The sequence below is a fragment of the Ovis canadensis genome, chromosome 6 (genome assembly GCF_042477335.2).
Source record: "Ovis canadensis isolate MfBH-ARS-UI-01 breed Bighorn chromosome 6, ARS-UI_OviCan_v2, whole genome shotgun sequence".
NCBI classification, from domain to species: domain Eukaryota; kingdom Metazoa; phylum Chordata; class Mammalia; order Artiodactyla; family Bovidae; genus Ovis; species Ovis canadensis.
The window spans coordinates 35,954,884-35,981,038 of record NC_091250.1 but is presented as its reverse complement, the minus strand read 5'-3'; the positions used below and the strand labels follow the sequence as shown (position 1 = coordinate 35,981,038).

General features: G+C 37.5%; 1 protein-coding gene across 1 annotated transcript in view; it reads left to right on the top strand.

The window, feature by feature from the left end:
- Positions 1-20,279, top strand: part of TET2 (tet methylcytosine dioxygenase 2) — a 133,798-nt gene extending 113,519 nt beyond the window's left edge. The window contains exons 8-11 of the mRNA XM_069593577.1: positions 715-804; positions 12,054-12,191; positions 14,916-15,270; positions 17,266-20,279. Coding sequence (XP_069449678.1) covers positions 715-804; positions 12,054-12,191; positions 14,916-15,270; positions 17,266-18,761 — 2,079 coding nt within the window. The 3' untranslated portion in view covers positions 18,762-20,279. The remainder of the gene's footprint in view (positions 1-714; positions 805-12,053; positions 12,192-14,915; positions 15,271-17,265) is intronic.
- The last annotated feature ends 5,876 nt before the right edge of the window (positions 20,280-26,155 follow it).

Below are 26,155 nucleotides of genomic sequence, written 5' to 3'. Positions count from 1 at the left end.
CTTCTGAAATACAAACGTTTTTCTGCCAGCTGGTTAAATCTCCCAAGGTTTTTAGAGAAATATCCATGTGAAATCAGAACATCTAGGTATGAATGGAACAATGGACTATTATCACCTAGCATTTAAAAAAGCATATTCTTTGTTGGGGGGGAGGGAATGTAACTGAACATTTTTCCTCTTTTAAAGTTTACAAAATTTTTCACATATACCACATTATAGTTCTTGGAGTTTTATTCATATTTGAATCACCTAGTGATTTTTAGTTCTATGGAGATATCATTTCAAATTTTGAAATGCTATTTTTATAACCATTTAAAAATATAAAGATTGGAAATAGGTTAAACCAAACAAATCCTTTCAACACCTCATCTTCCTTGGCCACTAACTGGAGGGAGTAGAGAATGTGACCTTTTAAATGGCCTCATTCTCCTAATCTACTACTAGTATAGACATATATTAATAAAATGCATGCAAAGTATAAGATTGATTAATCTTATTAAAATAACAAAGTGGCACACATTTAACAACACAAACACAGGTTATAAATGGTCTACGCTTTTCACTCAGTGTGTTAAGATGGCAGTTATTTAATAAGAGGTGCTATATATAGTGATTTGGATCTAAGATGTAGGGGGAAAAATCTAATTAATCACCTTTCATATAGAGATAGAATGGATTTGGAATTTAATATGCAGAATTGTTCATTTTATACAGGAAGAGAAACTGGAGTCGCATTTACAAAACCTGTCCACTCTTATGGCACCAACGTACAAGAAACTTGCACCTGATGCATACAATAATCAGGTGAGTTTAAGCAATGATTGACAGTTATTGAGATGCTTTACTTACTCATTACTGATGACCTACCTGTCTTTCCAGAAATAGTTTTGAAGCAATGTTTTTCTTTTATCTAACTTTTTTCTCTTCTGAATTGTTGAAGCCACTGTAATGTTCTGTTTTTGATAAATGAAAATTATACCATCCAAAAGAGCATATTTCTGGTCTTTTAATCTGTAAAGATAATGAGTTTTTAAGGCTCACAAGCTGTTTTACTTACTAATCTTGTTCTCATATAATTTTATCTCTATAGACAGGCTATAGTGGTTAATTAAATTATATGATTCAAACTATAGTTCCAACCACCTGTTAGCCACCTGTTAACTGTTTTCATAGCAAGTCTATACATATAAAGCTATGGGTGTACCACTTTGTAAGTGTATATACATGTGATGAGATATATTAGATTTTGCTAGTTTCCCCCTATTTTCTAAGTGTGTGCCAGGTTGTGCCTATATGGAAGGCTTGGTGGTTTGTTTAGAGATGCTCATGAAGGAGGCGAAAGACCGTGAAGTCTACACAGTTTCAATAAACTCCTTCTTTAGAGGAGAAATGTAAAATGCCAACTATAGAAAAAAAGGATAACAGCTGGGATAGAGGTATGCACACATTTCTGAAGGAAAAAAAGCTTCTCCCTGAGTAGAGGAGAGCTGTAAGGTCATAAATGGCCTTGGAGACCATACAAAGATCTTTGAACTTTAAAATCTTGTAGACAAGAGGCCTATCACTGGGGCGTGTTCTAAGTGTATATTGGGGAAAATGAGGGTGAAGCAGTTTAACTCTATAAGGTTGAAAGTGAGTGTTAGTTGCTCAGCTGTGTCCAACTCTTTGCACCCCCATAGACTGTAGCCCACCAGGCTCCTCTGTCCATGGGATTCCCCAGGCAAGAATACTGGAGTGGGTTGCCATGACCTCCTCTAGGGGATCTACCTGACCTAGGGATCAAGCCCGTCTCCCACATTGCCTGCAGATTTTTTACTGTCTGAGCCACCAGGGAAGTGGTGAGAGTGAAGTGTTTTAACTCTATATGGCTACTCAAGCCAAATAAATGAAATATAGCTTAGATTAGTGGAAGATTAGAGAAGTAAACTATTGCAGCCATTGGGCAAGACATGTTAAGGTCCTAATTTAACAAAATAGCAGTGATAAAATGAAATAAATATATGAAATATTTGAGGTGGAACTCATAGTGACCAAGTGGATTTGAAGATGAGCAAAAGAGAATTTGAGGATCCACCAAATATCTGGCTTAGGTGGTTATTAATTAGTATTAGGAATCAGTGAAGAAAATTAAGTTTGGAGGAGATAAGGAGAAGATAAATGTCGTTTTTGACATGTTAGATCTGACATATTTCTAGGATAATTAGAAAAACAATCAGAAAAAAATCCAAGTTAGCACTGTGGGAGTTACCAAAATGTAGGAAGTAGTTAGTAGTAAATACAATTTGTCAGAGTGGAGATTATAAAGATGAAAAGGGGCTAATGATTTTGACATTTAACCATTTAGGGGTGAGTGGAGGAAGAGAAACCACTGAAGAAAGGGCTGGGGGTAGGAACAATGGAATAGGAGAGGTTAAAGATTTAAGAGGAAGAGGAAGACTGATGGACGGGGGGAAAGCTGGCAGTGATGAGAAGGTATTCAGAGTATGCAGTGGGGATATATGGAAGTGTGAAGGGCAACACTTTTGCAAACATTGTTATTTGCAATACTTAACAATGTTAAAGACTCTAAGGGGACTAGATTGGTCTACACAGCAGGGACAGGGGACCAATTCTAATTAACAATTTAGCTATTCTTTAACATGTGGACGTCAACATTTTCCTCAAACCCCAATTCACTTTTTTTTTTAAAGTAGCAAAGAGGGCAACTTTAATGATTGTCTCTTTATAAGTTGTTTTATGTCACACCTCGGACACAACTGAAGCGACTTAGCAGAAGCAGCAGCATGTCACACCTAGACTTTTAGAGATGTATATATGACTGTTTTAAATGCGGTTAATAACAGTGGGATTAATATTGTTATTTTACAACCTTACCTGTTTTAATCAGTGTCACAGGAAAGTATAAGGAATGGCTTGATACTGTTGTAAAACAGCTCTGGGTAAGCAACACAATAAATCAAGCTATAAAAAGAAAATGAATTGAGTCTATATTGCTAGATTTCAAGTTTGGCCATTTTCTAGTAAATGAATTTTTTATAGGGGTTATTAATCAAATGGATTTAACTGAGGAATGGGACAGAACAACAAGCATTGATGTTCACCTTACTCCTTTGATTCTTACTATAGACTGTATCATACAAACACGATTATCTAAGCATCTATATTCTCCTCTGTTTGTGTTTGGAGTATTTTATGCATTTCCTAAACCTGGAATATCTAAAATACGAAGGAGCCTCAGATTTTTAAGATATAACAACATGATTATAATTATATATAGTCCCTTAGATGTGTTTGAATATTTGTATATGAGCAAATGTGTAGATGTACTATGGGCTTCCCTGGTAGCTCAGTGGTAAAGAATCTGCTTGCCAATTCAGGACAGCCAGGTTTGATCCCTGGGTCAGGAAGATCCCCTGGAGAACTGGCAACCCACTCCAGTATTCTTGCTTGGGAAATGCCATGGACAAAGGAGCCTAATCAGTTGGCATAAAGTTTTGGTTAAGCACGACCAATAATGTCTAGAGATCTACTGTATAATTGTACCTATAATCAACAAATTTAAATTTAAACATATTCTAAAATTGTAGCTCTCATGTTGTGTTCTTACCACCATAAAATACATACATACATTCATACATTAAAAAATAGATGTAATGTCTATGTAAACTAAATCATCTAATGGCTCAGAATGAATAAGGTGTTTTTTAAAATTTCATGGTAGGTACTATTGGAAATATTTATCCATATGCCTTCACATGGTTTAGAGATCTGAAAAACAACTATGTGATCGTTTCCTACAGAATATGTAAAACATAAAAGTTACGGATGCTGCCAAGGTCTGTCATTTGGTCTTTGCCTCCTTTTCCCCAATTGAATATTATACCTTTATTTCTCACATGTGCATGTTTTTCCTTGCTTTAGTCCTGGATTTCATAAAGTCTTATTGCCAAAGTTAAGCTTCATTGGGTCTTCACAGCATTTCTTCTGTCAGCTCCATGATATAAGACTATATTTTCTTAATTTAAATATACCTTCATATCTGCCAATAGATTTGTATTTCGCTGTCTTTTCTATGATTATCTTACCACTAAAGTTTAGGCCTGAATTAGTGGGCTTAAATCTTAAAATCATGGGCTTTCATCAGGTGTGGAGATGACATTTTAGACCAAGAGAACTTTCTATGACAGTGGAAATATTTCCTGTCTACACTGTTTAGAATGGTAGTTACTAGCTACATGTGGTTACTGAATATGTGATATGTGGATAGTGCAATTGATTTAATGAAATTCCCATTTTAATTAATTTAGATTTAAACTGCCACATGTGGCTGCTAGCCAGCAAATTGAACAGCACAGCTTTACACCATCAGAAAGTCATCCACTTAGAATTGTCTTGCAGACAGATTAATTTCCAGTAATTCATTTACAGACTCTTGCATGGTGTTTCTTATAAGATGGCATAAGTCTAAAAACCAACTAGATTTTGTATCATTTTTATTCAAGGAACAGAATAAAGCTAACTAGACCACAGCATGGACTAAATAGTCACAAACCACTGTTTGTGGTTTGTGAAATGAGTGGTCGTTTACCTTTAGCCAGTCTCTCAAAAATGCTGTATAAGCCTAATAGTAAATAATATTCAAACCATCACAAACTTTATCATGTTATGACTTCAGCTTCTAGCCATGGTGGATTAACAGAAACTGATTTACTTTCTCACATTTTAAAAAAAGAAAAAATACACAAAACAGTAGTTTTTAGATATAAGACAATAAGAAACTCAAGATACTAACACTAGAGAGAAGGGAATTTTAAAAGGTAAACTACAATTTACTTCCTAAAGAGCACATTAGGCTTCAGGCAGGAAGGAGGAACCTACGCAGATGCCATGGTTTTCTCTGTGTTAGAATAAGAAGTTCAGAATTTGGTAAAAGTGCTGGAATTCACAATTCAGAGTCCCAAAGAGGAGAATGCTTCATTGAGAAGAGCTCCAGAGATCTGTAGAGTCTTCAGCTGTACACTAAATGTTGCATGCATGTGAAGAGATTACCAGGGCCATGGAAAGAATCATCCAAAGGGGCAAAACAATCCTTTGATTTTATACAGGACTTGGAATAGTTATTGTTAATACCATCCAGAAGGAAAAGACACCCTAACATGAAAGATATTAAGTATTTAGAATTTGCTGGCCTTGGTAACTGAAGTAGATTAGGCTGTTCTGGTTCCATCTAATAATGTTTAAAAGCAAGACTTGAAAGGATCAAACTGATTCCAGCAAACTTAATGGGGTTGGGGGGGTGGTTTTCCCAGATGGCACAGTGGCAAAGAAACCATCTGCCAATGCAGGAGATGCAAGAGATGTGGGTTTGACCCCTGGGTCAGGAAGATCCCCTGGAGGAGGAAATGGCAACCCACTCCAGTATTCTTGCCTGGGAAATTCCATGGACTGGCGGGCTATAGTCCATGGGGTCAAAAAGAGTCAGACACAACTGAGTACACACATATAATAGCATCTCAGAACAAAAAAAAATTTTTAGATAGAATTAATAGTGTATAGTAACTCGTCAAAAATTACCAGGTATACAAAGAAATTAGAAAACATGATCCATAATTGGGGGCAGGGGGCAGGGGTAGGGAGCAATCAACAGAAATAGTTCCAGAAATGATATATGATAAGAATATATTGACAAGGGCATTAAAATTGCTAATATTTCATTTGCTTAAGACAATAGAGGAAACTATGAGCATGACTTTAGAAACAGCTAAGAAGAAGCACAAGCTGGAATCAAGATTGCCAGGAGAAATATTAATAACCTCAGATATGCAGATGACACCACCCTTATGGCAGAAAGTAAAGAGGAACTAAAAAGCCTCTTGATGAAAGAGGAGAGTGAAAAAGTTGGCTTAAAGCTCAACATTCAGAAAAGGAAGATCATGGCATCTGGTCCCATACTTCATGGGAAATAGATGGGGAAACAGTGGAAACAGTGGCAGACTTTATTTTTCTGGGCTCCAAAATCACTGCAGATGGTGACTGCAGCCATGGAATTAAAAGACGCTTACTCCTTGGAAGGAAAGTTATGACCAACCTAGATAGAATATTCAAAAGCAGAGACATTACTTTGCCAACAAAGGTCCCTAGTCAAGGCTGTGGTTTTTCCAGTGGTCATGTATGGATGTGAGAGTTGGACTGTGAAAAAAGCTGAGCTCTGAAGAATTGATGCTTTTGAACTGTGGTGTTGGAGAAGACTCTTGAGAGTCCCTTGGACTGCAAGGAAATCCAACCAGTCCATTCTACAGGAGATCAGTCCTGGGTGTTCTTTGGAAGGAATAATGCTAAAGCTGAAACTCCAATACTTTGGCCGCCTCATGCAAAGAGTTGACTCATTGGAAAAGACTCTGATGCTGGGAGGGATTGGAGGCAGGAGGAGAAGGGATGACAGAGGATGAGATGGCTGGATGGCATCACCGACTTGATGGACGTGAGTCTCAGTGAACTCCGGGAGTTGGTGATGGACAGGGAGGCCTGGCATGCTGCGATTCATGGGGTCGCCAAGAGTCAGACACGACTGAGCGACTGAACCGAACTGAAGAAGACATCAGACCCATACTGAACTTCTAGAGATGAAAAACATATATAATATCTGAATAAAAAATACGGTAGATGGAATTAACAGCAGATTAGTGAGCCTGAATATGTGGTAATAGAAATGTCCCAATGTGAAAGAGGAAAAGTGAAATTGAAAAATAAAATGAATTGATCAAATGCCTATGGCACAGTATTATTACCCTAATATATATGTAATTAGAATCGCAGAAAGAGGACAGAGAATATTTTAAAATATAATGGCCAATTACTCACACAATAAACCCATTGACCCTAGAAGAAGCTCAGCAAGCCCCAAATAGAGGTTGTGTGTGTGTGTGGGGGTGGGGGGAGATTAACAAAGAATGCTACATAAAGTCACATTAAAATCAATAACATGAAGAGCAGATGGAGGAGGGGAAAGAAAAGATACAATTTATAGAAAAAAAATGATAATAGACATAGAAAAATGCAAGAAAAAAAGATAGGAGAAACATCTTTAAAGTACTGGGGAAAAAAAATAAAACTATCAACCTTGAAATCGGTAAAGACTGTAAAAACTGAAGGCAAAATAAAAATTTTTTCTCCAGACCTACCAAAGCTGAAACAATTTGCCACCAGCAGACTAACACTGCAGAGATGTTAGAGGAAGCCCTCTGATAGAAAGAAACTAGAGAGAAATCTGGATTGACAAAGAGGAATGAAGACATCATAAATAGATATTTAAGAAAAAAGACTTTTTCCCCTTATTTAAAATTTTTTCTTTAAAAGATAATTTGCTATTTTAAAATATATTTAAAATGTAGTTTAAGGCTCATAACATGTAAAAGTGCAGAAACTGGGGAACTGGAAGTATACGGTTGTAAGATTCTTATATATGGAATAATATAATACTATATGGATAAACTATTACACTACACTATAAACTTTAAAATAAGCAGCCACTAAAAAAAAGTGTATAGTCCCCCAGTAAAGAAATGAGAATAGAATCCCAAAGCATTTTTAAAAATATGGAACCAAAGATAAAACAAATATAAAACAAATAGCATATGGTATATTTAATCCCAGCAATATTAAAAAAAAAAAACACATCAAAAGTAAAATTTTTTACCACTCCCAACTTAAAAGGTAGAGCTTGTGATATTGAGTAGTCACACGGATGTAAAACAATTATGATTTTAAAAAGCAGGAACCAAGAAATATTGTACTAATGTCAATCAAAAACTGGAGTGATATTAATAGCAAGGTAGATTTCATGCCATAGAATATTATAAAGATCATTTCATAGTGATAAAAAGGTCAAGTTAGCAAGAGAACATAATCGTAACTATGCATATAATAAATAGCTTCAAATTATATTAAACAAAAACTGATAGAACTAAGAAATCTCCAACCACAATCAATTTTCAGTATCAATATCTTTCTCAATGACTGTTAGAACAAGTGGACAGAAAATTAATAAGGAAACAGAAGACTTGAACAGCACTTTTAACCAAATTGATGTTATTGACATGTATAAAATTCCCCACACAATGACAGAGTTAACATTAATTTCAAGTGTACAAGGATGATTTACCAAGATAATTGTTTGGTGATCCAGAATATTAACTATCAGTAAATTTAAAAGTCACAAAGTATGTTCTCTGACCCTACAAAGTAGAAATCACAAATCTCAACAAAGAAACTATTTCAAACTGAATGAAAATGAAGACGTGGCATTTAAATTTGTGGGATGCAACTATGAAGCCTTGCTTAAAGAAAGATTTATAGCATCGAACAGTTATATCAGAAGAGTATAAAGCCTCAAATCAGTGATCTTCTACCCCATGAAACTTGGAGAAAAGGAGCACTTTTAGCCTTCTAAGAAACAGAAGGAAAGAAAAGCAGAAGTTAAGAACAGAAATCAATAAGATAGAATGCACAAAACAAAATATATCAGTGAAGCCAAAAACTATTTCTTTAAGTCAGTTTAATCAAGAAAAAAATAGAAGGTACAAATTGTCAATATCAAGAATTAGAGATGAGAAATTACTGTAGATCCTACAAATTAATAATAGAAAACATTATTAAAACTTTATGAAAATAAAATTGATGACTTAGATGAAATGAACAAAGTCCTTAAAAGGCGCAAATTACCAAAGCTTACTAAAGAAAAAATAAATAGGGCATGGAAGAAACCTAGATGTCCATTGACAGATGAATGGATAAGGAAGTTGTGGTACATATATACAATGGAATATTACTCAGCTATAAAAATGAATACATTTGAGTCAGATCTAGTGAGGTGGATGAACCTAGAGCCTGTTACACAGAGTGAAGTAAGTCATATACATTACCATATGTAAAATAGATAGCTAATGGGAAGTTGCTGTATAACACAAGGAGCTCAACGCAGTACTCTGTGACAATGTAGAGGGCTAGGATGGGTGTGGGGTTGGGGGAGGGTGGGGATATATGTATATTTATGACTGATTCACATCGTTGTATGGCAGAAGCCAACACAATATTCTAAAGCAGTTATCCTCCAATTAAAAATAAATTTTAAGAAAGAAAATAAATACCACAAATACTTCTGTGTCTATTAAAGAAACTATAAGTGAAAACTTTCTCAAAAAGAAAACTCCAAACCCAAATGATTTCCCTTACAAATTTCACCCATTATTTAAGAAAGAGATAATCATGGAAATTCTTCTAGAAAATAGCAAAGAAGTAAATACTTCCCAATTTCTTCTATGGGACTGGAAATATCCTGATACTAAAATCAGACAAGGACATTAAAGAAAAGATAAAATCCAATGATCTTCATGAATATTAATATGAAAGTTCTTAACAAAATTTCATGCAAATACATCCAATACTAGTGTAAAAGGAATAATACATCATGATCAAATGGAGTTTATTTCAGGAACAAACGTTCATTTAACAGTCAAAGATCAATCAATGTGATTCACTGTATTAACCAACATATTGGGGGAAACAATATCTCAACAGAGAAAAGGCATTTGACAAGCTTTAACATCCATAGAAGGAAAATTTCTCAGCCTAATAAAGGGCATAGATGAAAAACCTAAAGCTAACATGAGTAATGGTGAAAGACTGAAAGCTTTCCCCTAACAACAACTAAAGTGCTTAGTGTTTTTATGGCATGGCAGCAAGTTAAAGAAGCATTTCACTCCTTGACTTGTTCAAGGTGGAACTGTAATTTGCTTTACTCTATTTTGTGACATGAAACTTCTTAATGTTATTTTGTGATAAAAAGTGAGTGTTTGCTCAGTTCTGTCTGACACTTTGCGACCCCATGGACTATAGCCCACCAGGTTCCTCTATCTATGGAATTCTCCAGGTAAGAATGCTGGAGTGGGTTGCCATTTCCTACTCCAGGGCATCTTCCTGACCCAGAGATTGAACCTGGGTTGATCTGCATTGATCGACTCTGCGTTGGAGGCAGATTCTTTACCATCTGAGCCACCCATCCATTTTGTATTGGGATCATGCCTGTTATCTAAGGTAGACCTTTGACATCTGTGAAAAATCAATAAATGGAAAGCTAAAATTAAAAAAAATAAAAAAATTACTCAGCGTAAGAAAAGGATGGCCATTCTTACCACTTCTAGTTAACATCTTTCTTTTAACTTCTCAACTAGGTTTTACTGTTTGTTGACAATGTTCTCTGTGCCACATTTATAAACATAAGTTTAATATACAGTTATACAGTAATAAAAATAAATACATAATTCTTTATCAAATGGATGTTTGCTTAATAAAATTCAAGATAGGTTTTCAATTTTCATCTTGGCAGCAAGCTTTTTGTGGCATCCTAATTTTTTAAATTGAGGTATAGTTGATTTACCACAGCAGTTTCACATGTACAACACAGATATTCACAACTATTAAAGATTATACTTCATTTATAATTATTGTAAATTTTCAGCCATGTTCCTTGTGCTGTATAAATATCCTTATAGCTTATTCTATTTAACATCTAACTGGAAATTTTAGACAGTGCAGAAGGCAAGGATACAGATTGAATATGAAGAAATAAAATTGTCCTTATTTGCAGACAACATGTGTATCTACATGGAAAATTCCAAAGAATCTACCAAAAAACCTCCTAGAACTAATAAATGGTTTACAACAGTTTGCAAAGTATAAAAATTAATTATATTTTCTATATACTAGCAATAAACAATTAAAAATTGAAATGAAAACCAGTAGCATCAAAAATGAAATCCATAGATACATATTTGACAGAACTGTATAAGACCTGTGCACTGAAAACTACAAAACACTGTGGAGAGAAATTATAGAAGACCTAAATAACTGGAAAGAGATGCAGTGTTCATGGATCATAAGACTAAATATTATTTGTCAGTTTTCCCCAAATTAATCAATGGACTCAGTACATGACCTACCAATATCTTACCAGGTGTTCTGAAGGAATTGACAAGGTGACTCTAAAATATATAGAGAGAAGTGTAAAGAATCCATAGTAGTCAAACAGTTTTTTAAAGACCAAAATTTGAATATTTTACTCCAGGATTTTAAGATTTACTACAAATCTACACATACTAGTAATCAAAACAGTTAGTTATTGGCCTACACACACACCAGTACACCATTACATAACAAAAGATCAGAACAGATAGTCTGGAAATAGATTCAACATGTATCGTCAAGCGATTTTCAATAAAGACAATTCAGTGGGATAAGTATATAAACTTTTTTTACCCACTGGTGTTTGAACAGTTGAATATCCATATGGAAAAAAAATTCTTTGACTCTTATTCTCACACCCTATATAGAAATTAACTCAAAATGGATCCATTTGTATAAAATTCCAGAAAATGCAAACTAATCTCTAGTGACAAAGCCGATCAGTAGTTTGTGCTTGAGAAGAAAGTCATGTGGCTCAGCTGGTAAAGAATCCGCCTGCAATGTGGGAGACCCCAGTTCAACCCCTGGATTGGGAAGATCCCCTGGAGAAGGGAAAGGCTACCCACTCCAGCATTTTGGCCTGGAGAATTCCATGGACTGTATCTATACTCCATGGGGCTGCAAAGAGTCAGACATGACTGAGCAACTTTCACTTACTTACTTACAAAGTAGGAGGCGTGAAAGTAAAGAGGCATGAGGAAACTTTGGGGAATGATGGATATGCACATTATTTTGTTTGTGGCAATGGTTTCACATATATATAGTGTACTGTTTGATATCAAACAGTACACTAAACAGCATATATTTAAAGTATAAGTCAATTATATCTCAACACTTTAAAATAAAAACTTTACTATGTCAAAGCATTTGCCCCATTTCACCTCATTCCATTGTGTTTTGGGATATAAAATATAATACTAAGGAATTTTTTGACCTGCTCAGTATACTCGTCTTAAACTTTTTTGTCAGATGTGTGCCTAAGAATTTCAGATGCCTAAGTCCTGCCCACTCATAGACACACTTCTATTTTTCAGATTGAATATGAACACAGAGCACCTGAGTGCCGTCTGGGTCTGAAGGAAGGCCGCCCATTCTCAGGGGTCACCGCATGTTTGGACTTCTGTGCGCATGCCCACAGAGACTTGCAGAACATGCAGAACGGCAGCACACTGGTAGGTGGAGCTGAGGACAGGCTAGTGGCACGTGCTCCTGAAGAGGAGAGGACAGAGGCTAGCAGCATTTAATGAGATGCCATTGTAGCGACCAGTGTCTTCATGAATGATTGCTGTTGCAAGTGACCTTATTTGGCATAACTAGTACTCATATAACAGGTTGGCATATCAGTGGGAAACTGTTGAGAAGTATGTAAAAATCATGAAAATTCTTGGTGCTAATCTAAACTGGTGACTAAACATTGCTAGCTATAATTGGATAGCTTTCAGAATTTAGTATCAAATATCTGGTAAGTTATCATCAGTTCAGCAAAAAGTCATACAGAAGCCAAGATACCAGTCTAACTTACATAGAGAAGATGTATGAAAAATGTGTCGCCATTGTCACAGTAACTACTATAAAAGGTTCAAAGTCCAAAACCACCTATTGTAGCTACATATTACAGTCAGTGAAATGAACTGCCCTCAACTGGAAACTTTGCTAAGGGGAGAAAATGGATCCATCTTAGGATGGAGCAGTGTGTTCTATACCAATAAAACTCAGGGTGTACCCTTGCACCTAGAGGGATGATGACCCAGGATGGAGATAAAAAATGAAAAAGCTCAAGTACAGAAACTATAAATTAATCAACCTAATGAGTCATCAGTTCATGAGGTTCTGATGGCAAGTATACTGGAGTGGTTTGCCATTCCCTCCTCCAGAATGCCAAAGAATTGATGCCTTCAAACTGTGGTGCTGGAGAAGACTCCTGAAAGTCCCCTGGACAGCAAGGAGAGCAAACCAGGCAGTCTTAAATCAACACTGAGTACTCGTTGGCAGGACTGATGCTGAAGCTGAAGCTCTAGTATTTTGGTCATTTGATGCGAACAGCCGACTCATTGGAAAAGTCCCTGATGCTGAGAAAGATTGAGGGCAGAAGGAGAAGAGGGCATCAGAGGATGAGATGGCTGGGTGGCATCACCAGTGCGATGGACATGAACTTGGGCAAACTTCAGGAGATGTTGAGGGTTAGGGTTAGGGTCTGCTGCAGTCCACGGGGTCGCAAAGAATTAGACATGACTGAGCAACTGAACAACAACGAGTCATCAACATAGATATAAGTGTTAACTGAGGAAGATGAGACCTAACGTGGAAAATATAAGCCCGGCACTATAGTTCTATTACAGAGGAGAAAAAAATTCATAGAGGTAGTAGGCAGTAGAAGTAATTTGAGGAAGCTGGTGTGAAATTTTTGTTGAAAAGCAGAGAAGATGTTGATTAATACCTATAATTTAGAGCAGGGGTTGGACACTTTTTCTGTTAAAAAGCTTTGCAGGCCACATAGGATCTCTGTAATGTTCTTTGGGTCCCTCCCAATAAAAAGTTCTTTAAAAATGAAAAAAAAATCTTAATTCACTGACCATACAAAAAACAGGCTGCGAGGCAGATTGGCCACTAACCCAAGTTTGCTAACTTCTGATCAAGGAGAACAAACACAAGGCTTATCATCTACAATATCTTATATGATCGCTAATCAGGTATTGAACATCTGCTCATTTGGAGGCTCTGCTAGATTCTGGGGATTAGGGGAAATAAATGATAGATGGAGCTATAGTTGGTCCTGAAGATAATCAGATTCCTCTTCAGCAAGGAGATGGAAAGCAGGCAGAGGAAGAAAAAGTTTTCAAGTGGAGGGGAATTTACCTCTGATAGACTGCAATTTCTATGCAGTTAGATGGAAAGCTGCACAAGACAAGCAGAAGTGAGTAGGGATAAATTGTGGGAAAAGGTGACAGATGCTCAGAGACAAGGATTTGGGATGACTTCTGTGTACCATTTTAATACCATCACTCGTTAAACTTATTTACAAACATAAATCTAACCATCACATTCCTTTCAAGCATCTCTCTCAATGATTTTTATGTTACCTTGGATTTTAAATAACTGTGGTCACATTTTCTCTGTTAATTAAAATCACTCAATACTCAAAGCTAGTATTTCAAAACCAACAAACAGTCTTTCAAAGCCACTGTGATTGTGGCCAACCAAAGGAAAAAAAAGTACCATCAAGTTATCAGAGCAGCAGAAGTAGCTTTTTTCCTTTTTAGAAAAGAAATGAGAAAGAAGAGAAACAATAAGTTAGATTTCACAGAGTATAGAGGAGAGAAAAGAAAGGTGGAAACAGCATTAAGTTACATATGAATCAAATCTTCAGGTCTACATTATTGAGATTTCACCTTGGTATCTGGTGCAAATTTCCTAAACACAGTTAAGGAGAGTTAGGTGTGAAGAAAGATGTGAAATTTCTTTGTGCACAAAAGTATGAAATGAGGCGAATGTGATATTACCAAAAACAGAGGAAGTCGGTTTGGTGGAGGAAACTTGTAGTTTCTTTTTTGAAGAGGCTTCACCTCTAGCACATTTATTTTGTAAGTGTGAAAAGTGGAAGATTGCTATACTTTGCGTACGGTACAGTTTCTTCCCTTCAAAATGTCTGTGAGGAACAGGGTCTCTATAGGTAACAATTCCTGATAGATTTAAAAAAAAAAAAACATGAACTTATTTATCTTGATGTACCATTTTGATGCAGTCTTCATTAATAACAGACAAACATGGTTTTATGGTAACAAACCAATCTGGTCCAGTAGGCCAGCACCATGAATCTAAATACTGAGGAGAAACTCACACACACCAGCTTTCATTTGTACTGAAACTGAAGCTGTGCTCTCTTACTTCCCTGCCAGGTATGCACCCTCACTAGAGAAGACAATCGAGAAATTGGAGGAAAACCTGAGGATGAGCAGCTTCACGTCCTGCCTCTCTACAAAGTCTCTGATGTTGATGAATTTGGCAGTGTAGAAGCTCAGGAGGAGAAAAAACGAAACGGCGCCATTCAGGTACTGAGTTCTTTTCGGCGGAAGGTCAGGATGTTAGCAGAGCCAGTCAAGACGGGCCGACAGAGGAAACTGGAAGCCAAGAAAGCTGCAGCTGAGAAGCTTTCCTCTTTGGAGAGCAGCACAAATAAGAGTGAAAAAGAAAAGTCAGCCTCATCTCGTCCGAAACAGACTGAAAATGCAAGCCAGGCTAAACAGCTGCCAGGTAAATCTAATGCGAAGCACCGTAGATTCATGGGTTAGATGACACATTTTAGAAGTGAACATTGTTGATTTTGGAAGATTAAGTTCAGCCATGGTCTTCGTTCCGTACCAGAATTTTTTCTAAGGTAGCAAGGCCCAGGCTTTGTTCTTGGAGATGTAATGAGATGTTGCACCATTAGCCCCAGTTTGAGGAAGAAGTTTGGATTTTATTTTCTAATAAATGGCAGAGTTTTATGGTAAGTGACGTGGTGAAATTAGAGTTATTAGCAATGACTGGCAAGCCAAATTGGAGGTGGAGTAACTAATAGTTTGGAGACGGATGCAGTCAACTGAGAGGGAGATAATATGGAGCTTGAACTTTGATGTAGTGAAGATGATAGAAGCAAATTCTTCCAAAATGATTATCAACACATCAGTGACAAACCATTAGAATGAAGGAGAAAAAATAGTTAAGGATGACTCTAAAGTTGTAAGCCCAGATAATAGTACTATTTATTAAGATATGGAAGGGGAAGGGCAGGAGAATAAGATACTTTTCCTTAGCCAGGTTGAGTCTGAGGTATGCAAGGGGGCTCCACATATAGTTCTTATAAAACTTTTATCCATCAAAATAGATCACATCTATAGTTATAGCAATAGAGCATTATTTATCAATACTAAGTGAATGTTCTTTCTAAAGCTTCTCGTTTTATGACTATAGTTAATACTCTAAAAAATAAAATCATACAACATGTTGTCCATATCCAAATTTAAGAGATGGTATTGACCTAGCCATAAACAAAAGAAAAATGTATATCTTTTGCGTTAGTATCCTGCTTTGCTTGGAACCACCCATCTCTGCTTCACTAAGTCAAATCTCCCTACTGATTGATTTGTCTCTGAATCTCAGAGATAAAACTAAGTAATTTAGAATCATATGTCAAAGATGTTTAATAAATATTTGTTGATACATTGATTTACACTAAGTAAATCCTGTCCACTCCCTGATAGCTCCTTTAAGTTAGCTGTATAGTATAATCAGTAAGAACTTTGCATCTAGTTCCTTCTAACTGGCCTCTGCAGTAGTCATTTCAGTTTTCAGAACTGCCATTGCAGCTCCATTTATCTGTTCTGATCTCATATTACTTTTTTTTTTCACTTAAGTGAAGTCATGAAACAGAAGTGTGACTTTTACCAGTTTCACATACAAAGCTAAAAGTTTCTTTAAAGTTCTATCTATAACTGTGAATTTCCTTCCTGGAAAGCATGCTAATGAAATACAGTTTGCCAATGGTATAAAGTGTTTTGGATATTTAAATGAATGCTTTTTTTTTTTTTCCTCATAGCATTGCTAAATCTTCCATAACAAATTTTCTTGCTCCTTTACCCATTTAACATTGTTTGCCAGGCAATGGAGACATAAAGTGAAATGAGACAGGATCCTTTCCCTCAAGGAACTGCTTTACAGTGAGGTGAAGAAAGAACTAAAAATGGATAATTCCAGTATCCATTATATATAATTCCAGTATCCAGTATATTATGACTGTTGCTTTATCTGACTTATGTTTGCAGTGACTCTGACCAAGAACTACAAAAGCATTAGAAGCTGGCTTTAGAGAAGGCTTCCTTGAGGAAGGGAAGGGATGCTGCGTCAAGAAGGCCAGGGAGATGGGGAGGACGGACAGGGCACTTCAGTAGACAGTGTGGCGTGATCAAAAGCACAGAAGCTCCAGAGCACGTGGTGCCCTCAGTGGAATGGCTTTTGGATGTTTGATTACATTTCCCACCATTCACCCAGTTGTACTGTTATGGATTCTGCCATTTTATTTCTAACGCTTTAGACACAGATAACTATGCGAGATAGTGATTAGAGAGCTCTGATGTTACTCTCGTCCTTGTTTGACGGGTCTTGCATAATTCTAGTCCTGGTTCTCACTTGCATGTAAACATCCTCACTGGCCTTCATAAAATGATAATCGAGCATATTTGTCCCTGCTCTCTCTTATCCTGTCCACAGAACTTCTGCGACTTTCAGGACCAGTCATGCAGCCGTCCCAGCAGCCCCAGTCCCAACCCCAACTGCAGAAACAACTTCCACAGCCACAGAAGCAGCCGCCACAGCTGCCGCGACCTCAGCAGCAGCCCCTGCAACAGCAGCCACATCACCCCTTAACTAATAACTCTCAGTCAGAGTCGGTCAGCTCTTACTCTTCATCTGGATCCACCAATCTGTACATGAGACGGCCCAATGCAATGAGCCCTTATCCAGGCTCTTCGCACACTTCAGATATTTATGGAGGTGCCAACCCTGTGAACCTCTATTCCACCTCATCCCAAGCTGCAGGTTCCTATTTGAATTCTTCTAATCCCATGAGCCCCTACCCTGGGCTTTTGAATCAGAGTAACCAGTATCCATCATATCAATGCAATGGAAACATATCAATGGACAACTGCTCCCAATATCTGGGCTCCTATTCTCCCCAGCCTCAGCCCATGGATCTCTATAGGTATCCGAACCAAGACCCTCTGTCTAAGCTAAATCTCCCACCCATCCACACACTTTACCAGCCAAGGTTCGGAAACAGCCAGAGTTTTACTTCTAAATACTTAGGTTACGGAAACCAAAATATGCAAGGAGATGCCTTCAGCAGTTGTACTATCAGACCAAACATACACCATGTAGGGACATTCCCTCCTTATTCCACGCATGAGATAGATGGCCACTTCATGGGAGCCACCTCTAGATTACCACCCAATTTGAGCAGTTCAAACATAGACTATAAAAACGGTGAGCATCACCCAGCTTCTCATTTAATCCATAACTACAGTGCAGCTCCAAGCATGTTCAACAGTTCCCTTCATGCTCTGCATCTCCAAAATAAGGAGAACGACATGCTCTCCCACACAGCGAATGGCTTATCTAAGGTGCTTCCGGGTCTTAACCCTGAGAGAACTACTTCTGGGCAGGAAGGCTTGCACAAAGTACACGAGGCTGGCAGTCAGGAAAAGCAGCCTTCGGCCGCCGAGGACAATGATGAGGTCTGGTCTGACAGCGAGCAGAGCTTCCTGGATCCTGACATCGGAGGAGTGGCTGTGGCTCCAACTCATGGGTCAATTCTCATCGAGTGTGCAAAGCGCGAGCTGCACGCCACAACCCCTTTAAAGAACCCCAACAGGAATCACCCCACCAGGATCTCGCTTGTCTTTTACCAGCACAAGAGCATGAATGAGCCAAAACACGGCTTGGCGCTCTGGGAAGCCAAAATGGCCGAGAAAGCCCGCGAGAAAGAGGAAGAAGGTGAAAAGCATGGCCCGGACTATGTGCCTCAGAAAACCCACGGCAAAAAGGTGAAACGGGAGCCCACTGAGCCGCATGAACCTTCCGAACCCACTTACCTGCGCTTCATCAAGTCCCTTGCTGAAAGGACCATGTCCGTGACCACAGACTCCCCAGTAACTACATCCCCATATGCCTTCACTAGGGTCACGGGGCCTTACAACAGATACATGTGACGGCGCCCCTTGAGTTGGTTACCTCATTTGAAAAGACCACAACCAACTTGTCCGTTAGTGTAGTTCTCATGACGTGGGCAGTGGTGAAAGGACACAGTAATCCTGACAAATGTGGTGGGAGGAACCTCGGCTCACCAGCAAAACAAGAGGTCATCTTACCATAGCACTTAATTTCCACTGACTCCTGAGTGGTCACAGATGGAATCTAGGCAAAAGACCAAAGCATTCTATGCAAAAAGAAGATGGAGAAGGAAGTGTTCCACGATTTACATTTTTAAACACTGGTTCTATTACTGGACGAGACGATATGTAAATGTGATTCCCTACCCCTTACAACTCTACACATCTGTGACCACTTTTAATAATACCAAGTTTGCATAGTCATGGAACACCAATCAAGTACTGTAGTATTACAGGGGCAGGAATCTTAAAATACCATCTGGTGCTGAATATACAATGTACTGAAATACTGGAATTATGGCTTTTAAACATGCAGTTTTTACTGTAATCTTAATATTAACTTTTATTTATCGAAATATCTACAGGAAGCATGAATAGACAGCAAAACACTGAATTAGTTTGGATGTTCTAAGAAATGGTGCTAAGAAAATGGTGTCTTTAACAGTTGAAAATTTAATGCCTTTATATCATCAAGATGCTATCAGTGTACTCCAATGCCCTTGAATAATGGGGGTACCTTTTCATTCAAGTTTTTAATCATAATTACCTATTCTTACACAAGCTTAGTTTTTAAAATGTGGACATTTTAAAGGCCTCTGGATTTTGCTCATCCAGTGAAGTCCTTGTAGGACAATAAACATATATATGTACATATATATATACACATATGTATATGTGTACAAACATGTATATCTATAAATATTTTAAATGGTGTTTTAGAAGCACTTTGTCTACCTAAGCTTTGACAACTTGAACAATGCTAAGGTACTGAGATGTTTAAAAAAAACAAAAAAACGTTTACTTTCATTTTAGAATGAAAAGTTGATTTTTTTAAGGAAAGCTTTTAAAATATTTTTGCTTTTAGCCATGCATCTGCTGATGAGCAATGTATCCATTTTTATTACAGCCAGTTACATCCAAAACGGGGCTTACTGGATTCAAGGGAATACATTAGTCTACAAAACACATGTTTTCTGGTGCTCATCTTACATGCTATACTGTAAAACAGTTTTATACAAAATTGTATGACAAGTTCATTGCTCAAATATGTAGAGTTTTAAGAATTTTCTATTAACTGCAGGTAATAAATAAAAGCATGCTACAGACTCAACAAAGCTAGTTCACTTAAGCCAATGCTATTTTATGGATCTGTATGGTTCCCTTTGGCGAACCAAATGGCAGTCTGCCTTTGTGTTGATAATTGTACATTTTAATGTTGTCATTTCTTAGCTTAAGTGTCCTCTTTACCAGAAAGATTGAGCAGACTGATGACTGCGTAAGATGAATAAACAGGGTTAGTTCCATGTGAATCTATTAATTAAAAAAAATTTAAAAACAGGCAGCTGGTTTGCTGTGGTGGTTTTAAATCATTAATTTGTATAAAGAAATGAAAGAGATGTATAGTAAGTAAATTAAATTGTAAACAAACTTTTTTAACGCAATGCTTTAGTATTTTAGTACTGTAAAAAGAAATTAAAATATATACATATATATATAAATATATATATATATAGATTTGAAACAGAATTCACATCATGATGGTGCTACTCAACCTGCTACAAATATATCATAATGTGAGCTAAGAATTCATTAAAGGTTTGAGTGATGTTCCTACTTGTCATATACCTCAACACTAGTTTGGCAATAGGATATTGAACTGAGAGTGAAAGCTTATAGCATTGTGTACCATCATTTTTTTCCAAGGCTTTTTTTTTTTTAGTTAAAGAAAAACATACCTTTTTCCAATACTTGATTTCTTAGCAAGTATAACTTGAACTTCAACCTTTTTGTTCTAAAAATTCAGGGATATTTCAGCTCATGTTCTCCTTATGCCAACACGTCACCTGTGTTCATGTAAAATTGTTGTAGGTTAATAAATATATTCTTTTTCAGGGATTTAACCCTTTTATTTTGAATCCCTCCTATTTTACTTGTCTATGTCCTGATGTAACTAAAACTAATCTTGTAAATCTGTTGGCTGTTTTTATTGTAAAGAAAAGCATTTTAAGAGTTTGGAAAATCTTTTGACTGTTTCAAGCAGAAAAAAAATTACATGAAAATAGAATGCACTGAGTTGATAAAGGGAAAATTGTTAAGTCAGGAGTTTGGCAAGTGGCTGTTGGCTAGAGTCTTTAACTCTCTAAATAAAAGATGTTTTGACCCTATAATCAATACAGGTACAGATCCACAGGACTTTTCTACACAAGCAAACACTTAGGGGGATGGTGTGCAATCAACTGTACAATTATGTCTTAGTCTGTGCACATTTTTGCTTACTAACATTTCAAATAAACTCTTAATCAATGGAGGCCTTTGAGTTTTATTGGTCAAATCTTAATGGATTTTTTTTGGAGGGGGTCAAAACATGGCTTTTGTCTTTAAAAAAATTTTTTTTTCTCTAGTTTTTGGCCGTGACCAGTTTACAAGCATTTCAAGAACATTTGCTTTATATATGTCAAACTGCATGATTTGAATGTTTTGCATACGCCAGGCATCTAACCCCAAACATTTGGTTACTACCTGCACATTTGTTGGTTTTGAGTCAACCATCCCTAGGTGAGTGAAGATTTGGTTTCTGTACCAATCCACTGTCATTTGTCAAACTGCTGGCCAACAGCAGGAAGTCTAGTTTGGGGGGTTGAGGAGAGGCTAGGTAGGAAGGAGAAGAAATTAAGTGGCATATTGTAAATATCAGATCTATAATTGTAAATATCAAACCTGCCTCAGAATGAATGGAAAGCAGATCTCCAATTTGCTTATATAGGAATATCAGGTTGACTATATAGCCATACTTGAAAATGCTTCTGAGTGGTGTCAACTTTACTTGAATGAATTTTTCATCCTGATTGACGCACAGTGGTGTACAGTTCACTTCTAAAGCTAGTGGTTAACTTGTGTAGGAAACTTCTGCAGTCTGACACTAAGATAATGAGTTCTGTGTGCATTTTTCTACGCTTTTTTTAAAAACTTATTTTCATGAGATGTTTGGTTTGTCTATAAAAATCTGAGGATGGTTATAAATACTGTAAGTATTGTAATGTTATGAATGCAGGTTATTTGAAAGCGTTTATTATTATATCATTCCTGATAACGCTATGTGAGTGTTTTTAATAAAATTTATATTTATTTAATGCACTCGAAGTATTGTCTTGTTGTTGAAGTTTCTGTTCACTTCCTGAATTACTGCCACCTCAGTGGGGCTGAAAAACAGTTGCTTTTTAAAGATACTTTTTAGATGGTTATTCTTAATTGTAAACTATATCTATGGTAGCATCCAAATAATTAAGGCCAAAATTATTTCTCTGATTGAATAGCTATTCAGCTGACCTTTTTTTCAAGCTTACTTTTTAACCTACTCACTTTTCACATGTAGCCAGTGTCAGGAATGGAGTGACAGCTCTTCTGAGGACCTCAGCTGACCATCCCTCCTCGTGTACAGTCTCAGCACCATTAGTGACAGCAGGGACCCCAGAGTTGAGTTCACATTGCTTAAGTCTAAGTCCAGCCCTTTTCTCAGATTCTCATTTTCCTCTTCCTGTCCACTCTTAATGGAAAATTCCTCTCCCTGCCTATGAGAAAGGCAGGCAGTGTTAGGAAGGGGAGTGGGAAGAGGTGGTCTGAGAAGCACCAGACAAACACATGTCCACACCCACGTGGCTCCAGGAAGCTGGAAGCTAGGTTGCCCTCCTCTCGATCCCTTCCCTGTCATGTGAACCGCTCCTCACACAGCCCCTGTGCACTCCTGCTGAACACTTGATAGAAACGCAAGATAGAAAACGGAGTTACACGTTCTAATTACCTTGAGTCTTCCAACTACCGTCCCTACCCCTTCTGAAACTGGTAGAGAAATCATTTACATCATGCATGAAGTAAGGGAATTCTTTCTCATATTTTTCTCTCTGTCAAATAGTCATTCTTGAACCCAGAAAATGACTGCCTTTTAATAACCTTTGAACTCATTGCCTGGGTGATTCCTCTAGCATGCTACTCAAAGCCAGGGTGGTAAGAAGCAATGTCACCATTAAAAAGCAGTAATCCAACCGTTTGTGGGTTTTGTTTTTGTTTTTAATTTCAACCCTCTGGAGATGTCAGTTCTCATTTCACAATGCATCCTCTGGCTTAACCTTCGGAACTTCTAGCTCTTCAGGTTTGTTAGTATGCACTGTTCCAGGCAAGGGGAATTTAAGATTCTGTGACTGCAAAAGCTTTTCCTGCCAGGGGCCTTCCTGATCTCACTGGCCAGGCAGAGGCTGATGCCAATGCCCCATAAATGAAGGTGTGGGCCACTTTGCTGCTTCCGAGCCTGCAGGTGGACTGGAATCAGGGAGACAGCTGATAATGACAGACGAGCCAGCATCAAAAGCTTTATTGGCCCCTTGCCTCCTCTGGAAATAACTGCCAAGAATGAACCTTTTCATGCAAGCAGGCATGCACACAGCTGCCTTGTCACACATACCCTTTACCCCTTTCCTTGGTCTCTAGTTGCTCTAGCGTAAAAACCCTCCTGCTTTGGATAATTTGAGCTTCTATTCCTTTCCATCAGCTGTTTAAGAACCAAATTCGGTGAGAAAAGACCTTATTCATCCCAGCAGCTACTGCGCAAGCTGCAGAGAATGTTTAATTGGTTTTGTGGGTTTAAAGGCCACCTGGAGGCAAGTGTCCAGCATCTTTCTCAAATCAATGCAGTGGGAGAGTGCTGGCCACAGGAAGACACTTGCTAACTAACTTCAGTCTCAGGCTTCGCAGTAAGGGGTGGGGCACTTCCTCCCTGCCTCCCTCCCGTGAGAAACACACTTTCTAGTTAGAGTGGCGAGAAAATGTTCACAAAAGATGCCCAGCAGAGAATTAGCAGTAATTATAGATTATTTCAGTTTTGCCAGCACTCTTCAGTTTCAAAGAACAAAGATACTTTTGTTCCCATATTCTTGAGGCCACCTGCCTGCATTTCCCTCTCTTACAAAGCAATTTCTCACAAATGTCTTTGCTCCCTCTCGAAACATTTCCCTCTTGAAAGGAGCCACTCTTTCCCTTGCATGTATGCTGCACAAATATGCTTTCTTTGGGGGCTTCCTTTTATGCAATTTCAAAAGAATTTCTCGACTCAAATTGACATTTTACTCTCTAATCAATTCTTAATTCAAACTGAAATGAGATTTCTCCTTAGGTGTTGAGTAAAATAGCAGTTACACAGAGATACTCCACTTCTTCCCTACCCCCACAAGAATGAATTCGGATGATTTAAACTCACGGATAGGCGTAGTCACTGAGCACTTGCCTTATATTCCTTGCACAGAAGAGTCCCATTAATAGAAATCTGGGTGGTGGTGCTTGAAACTTGAGATGCCCCTGGTAGCCTAACACCTCTCTAACAAGCAGCTCTTGACTGAGCTTTAAGGAACATGCTGAAGCACCAGCAGCAGTATAGCAGAAAGCATCAGGTTTTGGATGCAGACTAGCACTGTTACTGGTTAAGCCTCATCTGTAAAAGTCAGTAAAATAGTGCATTCCTCACAGGGATATGGTAAGGATCAATAAGAATCTAAATCTTTAAGTACAAACTAGAATAAACGGTTATTTTTACAAACCGTTTCCTTTCCCTCCCTCGCCTTTGCTTCACGCTAGCCGTTGCATCCCACTGATCACACCCCAGTGCTCATCCAACTGACTCCTCACCACAGGACCTGGCATTCCGTCACCATGGACCAAACAGGTTTGTGTAACAGCATATGAGCTCTTGATCATGAAGCACCAATAGGACCTCAAAGCTAGAGAGAAGATAGCAACAAAAACAAAGAAATAATTCTCTGTCATATACTCTTATTGAGCCTCAAACTGATTTTTAGATAAGTAAATCATCCCAGAAAAGAAAGTAAAAGTGATAGTCTGTCAGTCGGGTCGGACTCTGCGATCCCATGGACTGTAGCCCACCAGGCTCCTCTATCCATGGAGATTTTCCAGCCAGCTGTTGCCATTCCCTTCTCCAGGGGATATTCCTGCCCCAGGGATGAAACCCAGGTCTTCTGCATTGTAGACAGATTCTTTACCATCTGAGCCATCAGGGTATAGTAAATAATCCCCTGGTGACTGGGTAAAAATTCCAGTAATTGGAATGACATCACAGTTTCTAAGATACTAAATACACACCAAAGTCCAATAAAAAGCTCAAACAATTTGAATTCAAATCAGAAGGAAAAAAAAATCAACCAGAGCATAAAATAAATGACTGAGGAAATTTATTTGTATTTCCTTTCCTTATAATATCACCTACTAACAGGTATATATTTCATGAAATTAATGTCTATAATATCCATGTTTCAAATATGTGTATTTGAATAAAATATTTTAAGGGAAAATATATTAAAATGAGAGAGTTATGTTTTAAATATTATGTACCACTGATTAAATTTTCATTTTTATATTCCCTAGATGATGACTTACAATAAAGAACTATAACTTTGGGTTCAAATCCTGGCTCTGCATTACTAGTGTGCAACCTTGGGCTATGCGCTAATCTGTCCTCTATTTTTCTCAATTTATACATCCCAAAAATGAAAATAATAATAACTATGCCACAAGGTTGTTGTGAGGAATAAATGAGTTCATTTAAAGTACATCAAATGCACTAAAAAAAAAAAAAATCACATGTTAATTAGTTGAGCTAAAGCTATAATTTCCTAAGATAGTGGTTTTATTTTATGCATTTTCAAGTCATTAATGAGAAAAAGGAAGTACATTTTAACTTACAAAATCAGGGATAAGCAGATTTTAATTAGATCTTAGAGATCACCTTTTTCACCACCCTGCTTTTAAATAATCATTCATTCATTCACCCATCCATTAAGAAACAGTTTAAACCTTCATTCTTAAAGCTGGTTTCAAGTGCATTTCTAGGAGTTAGGCATCCAGCAATGAGCAAAACCAATATGTCTCTATCGTTTGGAGCCTATATTCTAGTTAGGAAAGAGAGACACAGAATAAAGTATTAATAGATAAGTGCAGGAGGAAAAAGTTAAAAAGTGAAAGTGAAAAAGTTGGCTTAAAGCTCAACATTCAGAAAACGAAGATCATGGCATCTGGTCCCATCACTTCATGGGAAATAATGGGGAAACAATGGAAACAGTGGCAGACTTTTTTTGGGGGGGGCCTCCAAAATCACTGCAGATGGTAATTGCAGCCATGAAATTAAAAGACGCTTACTCCTTGGAAGGAAAGTT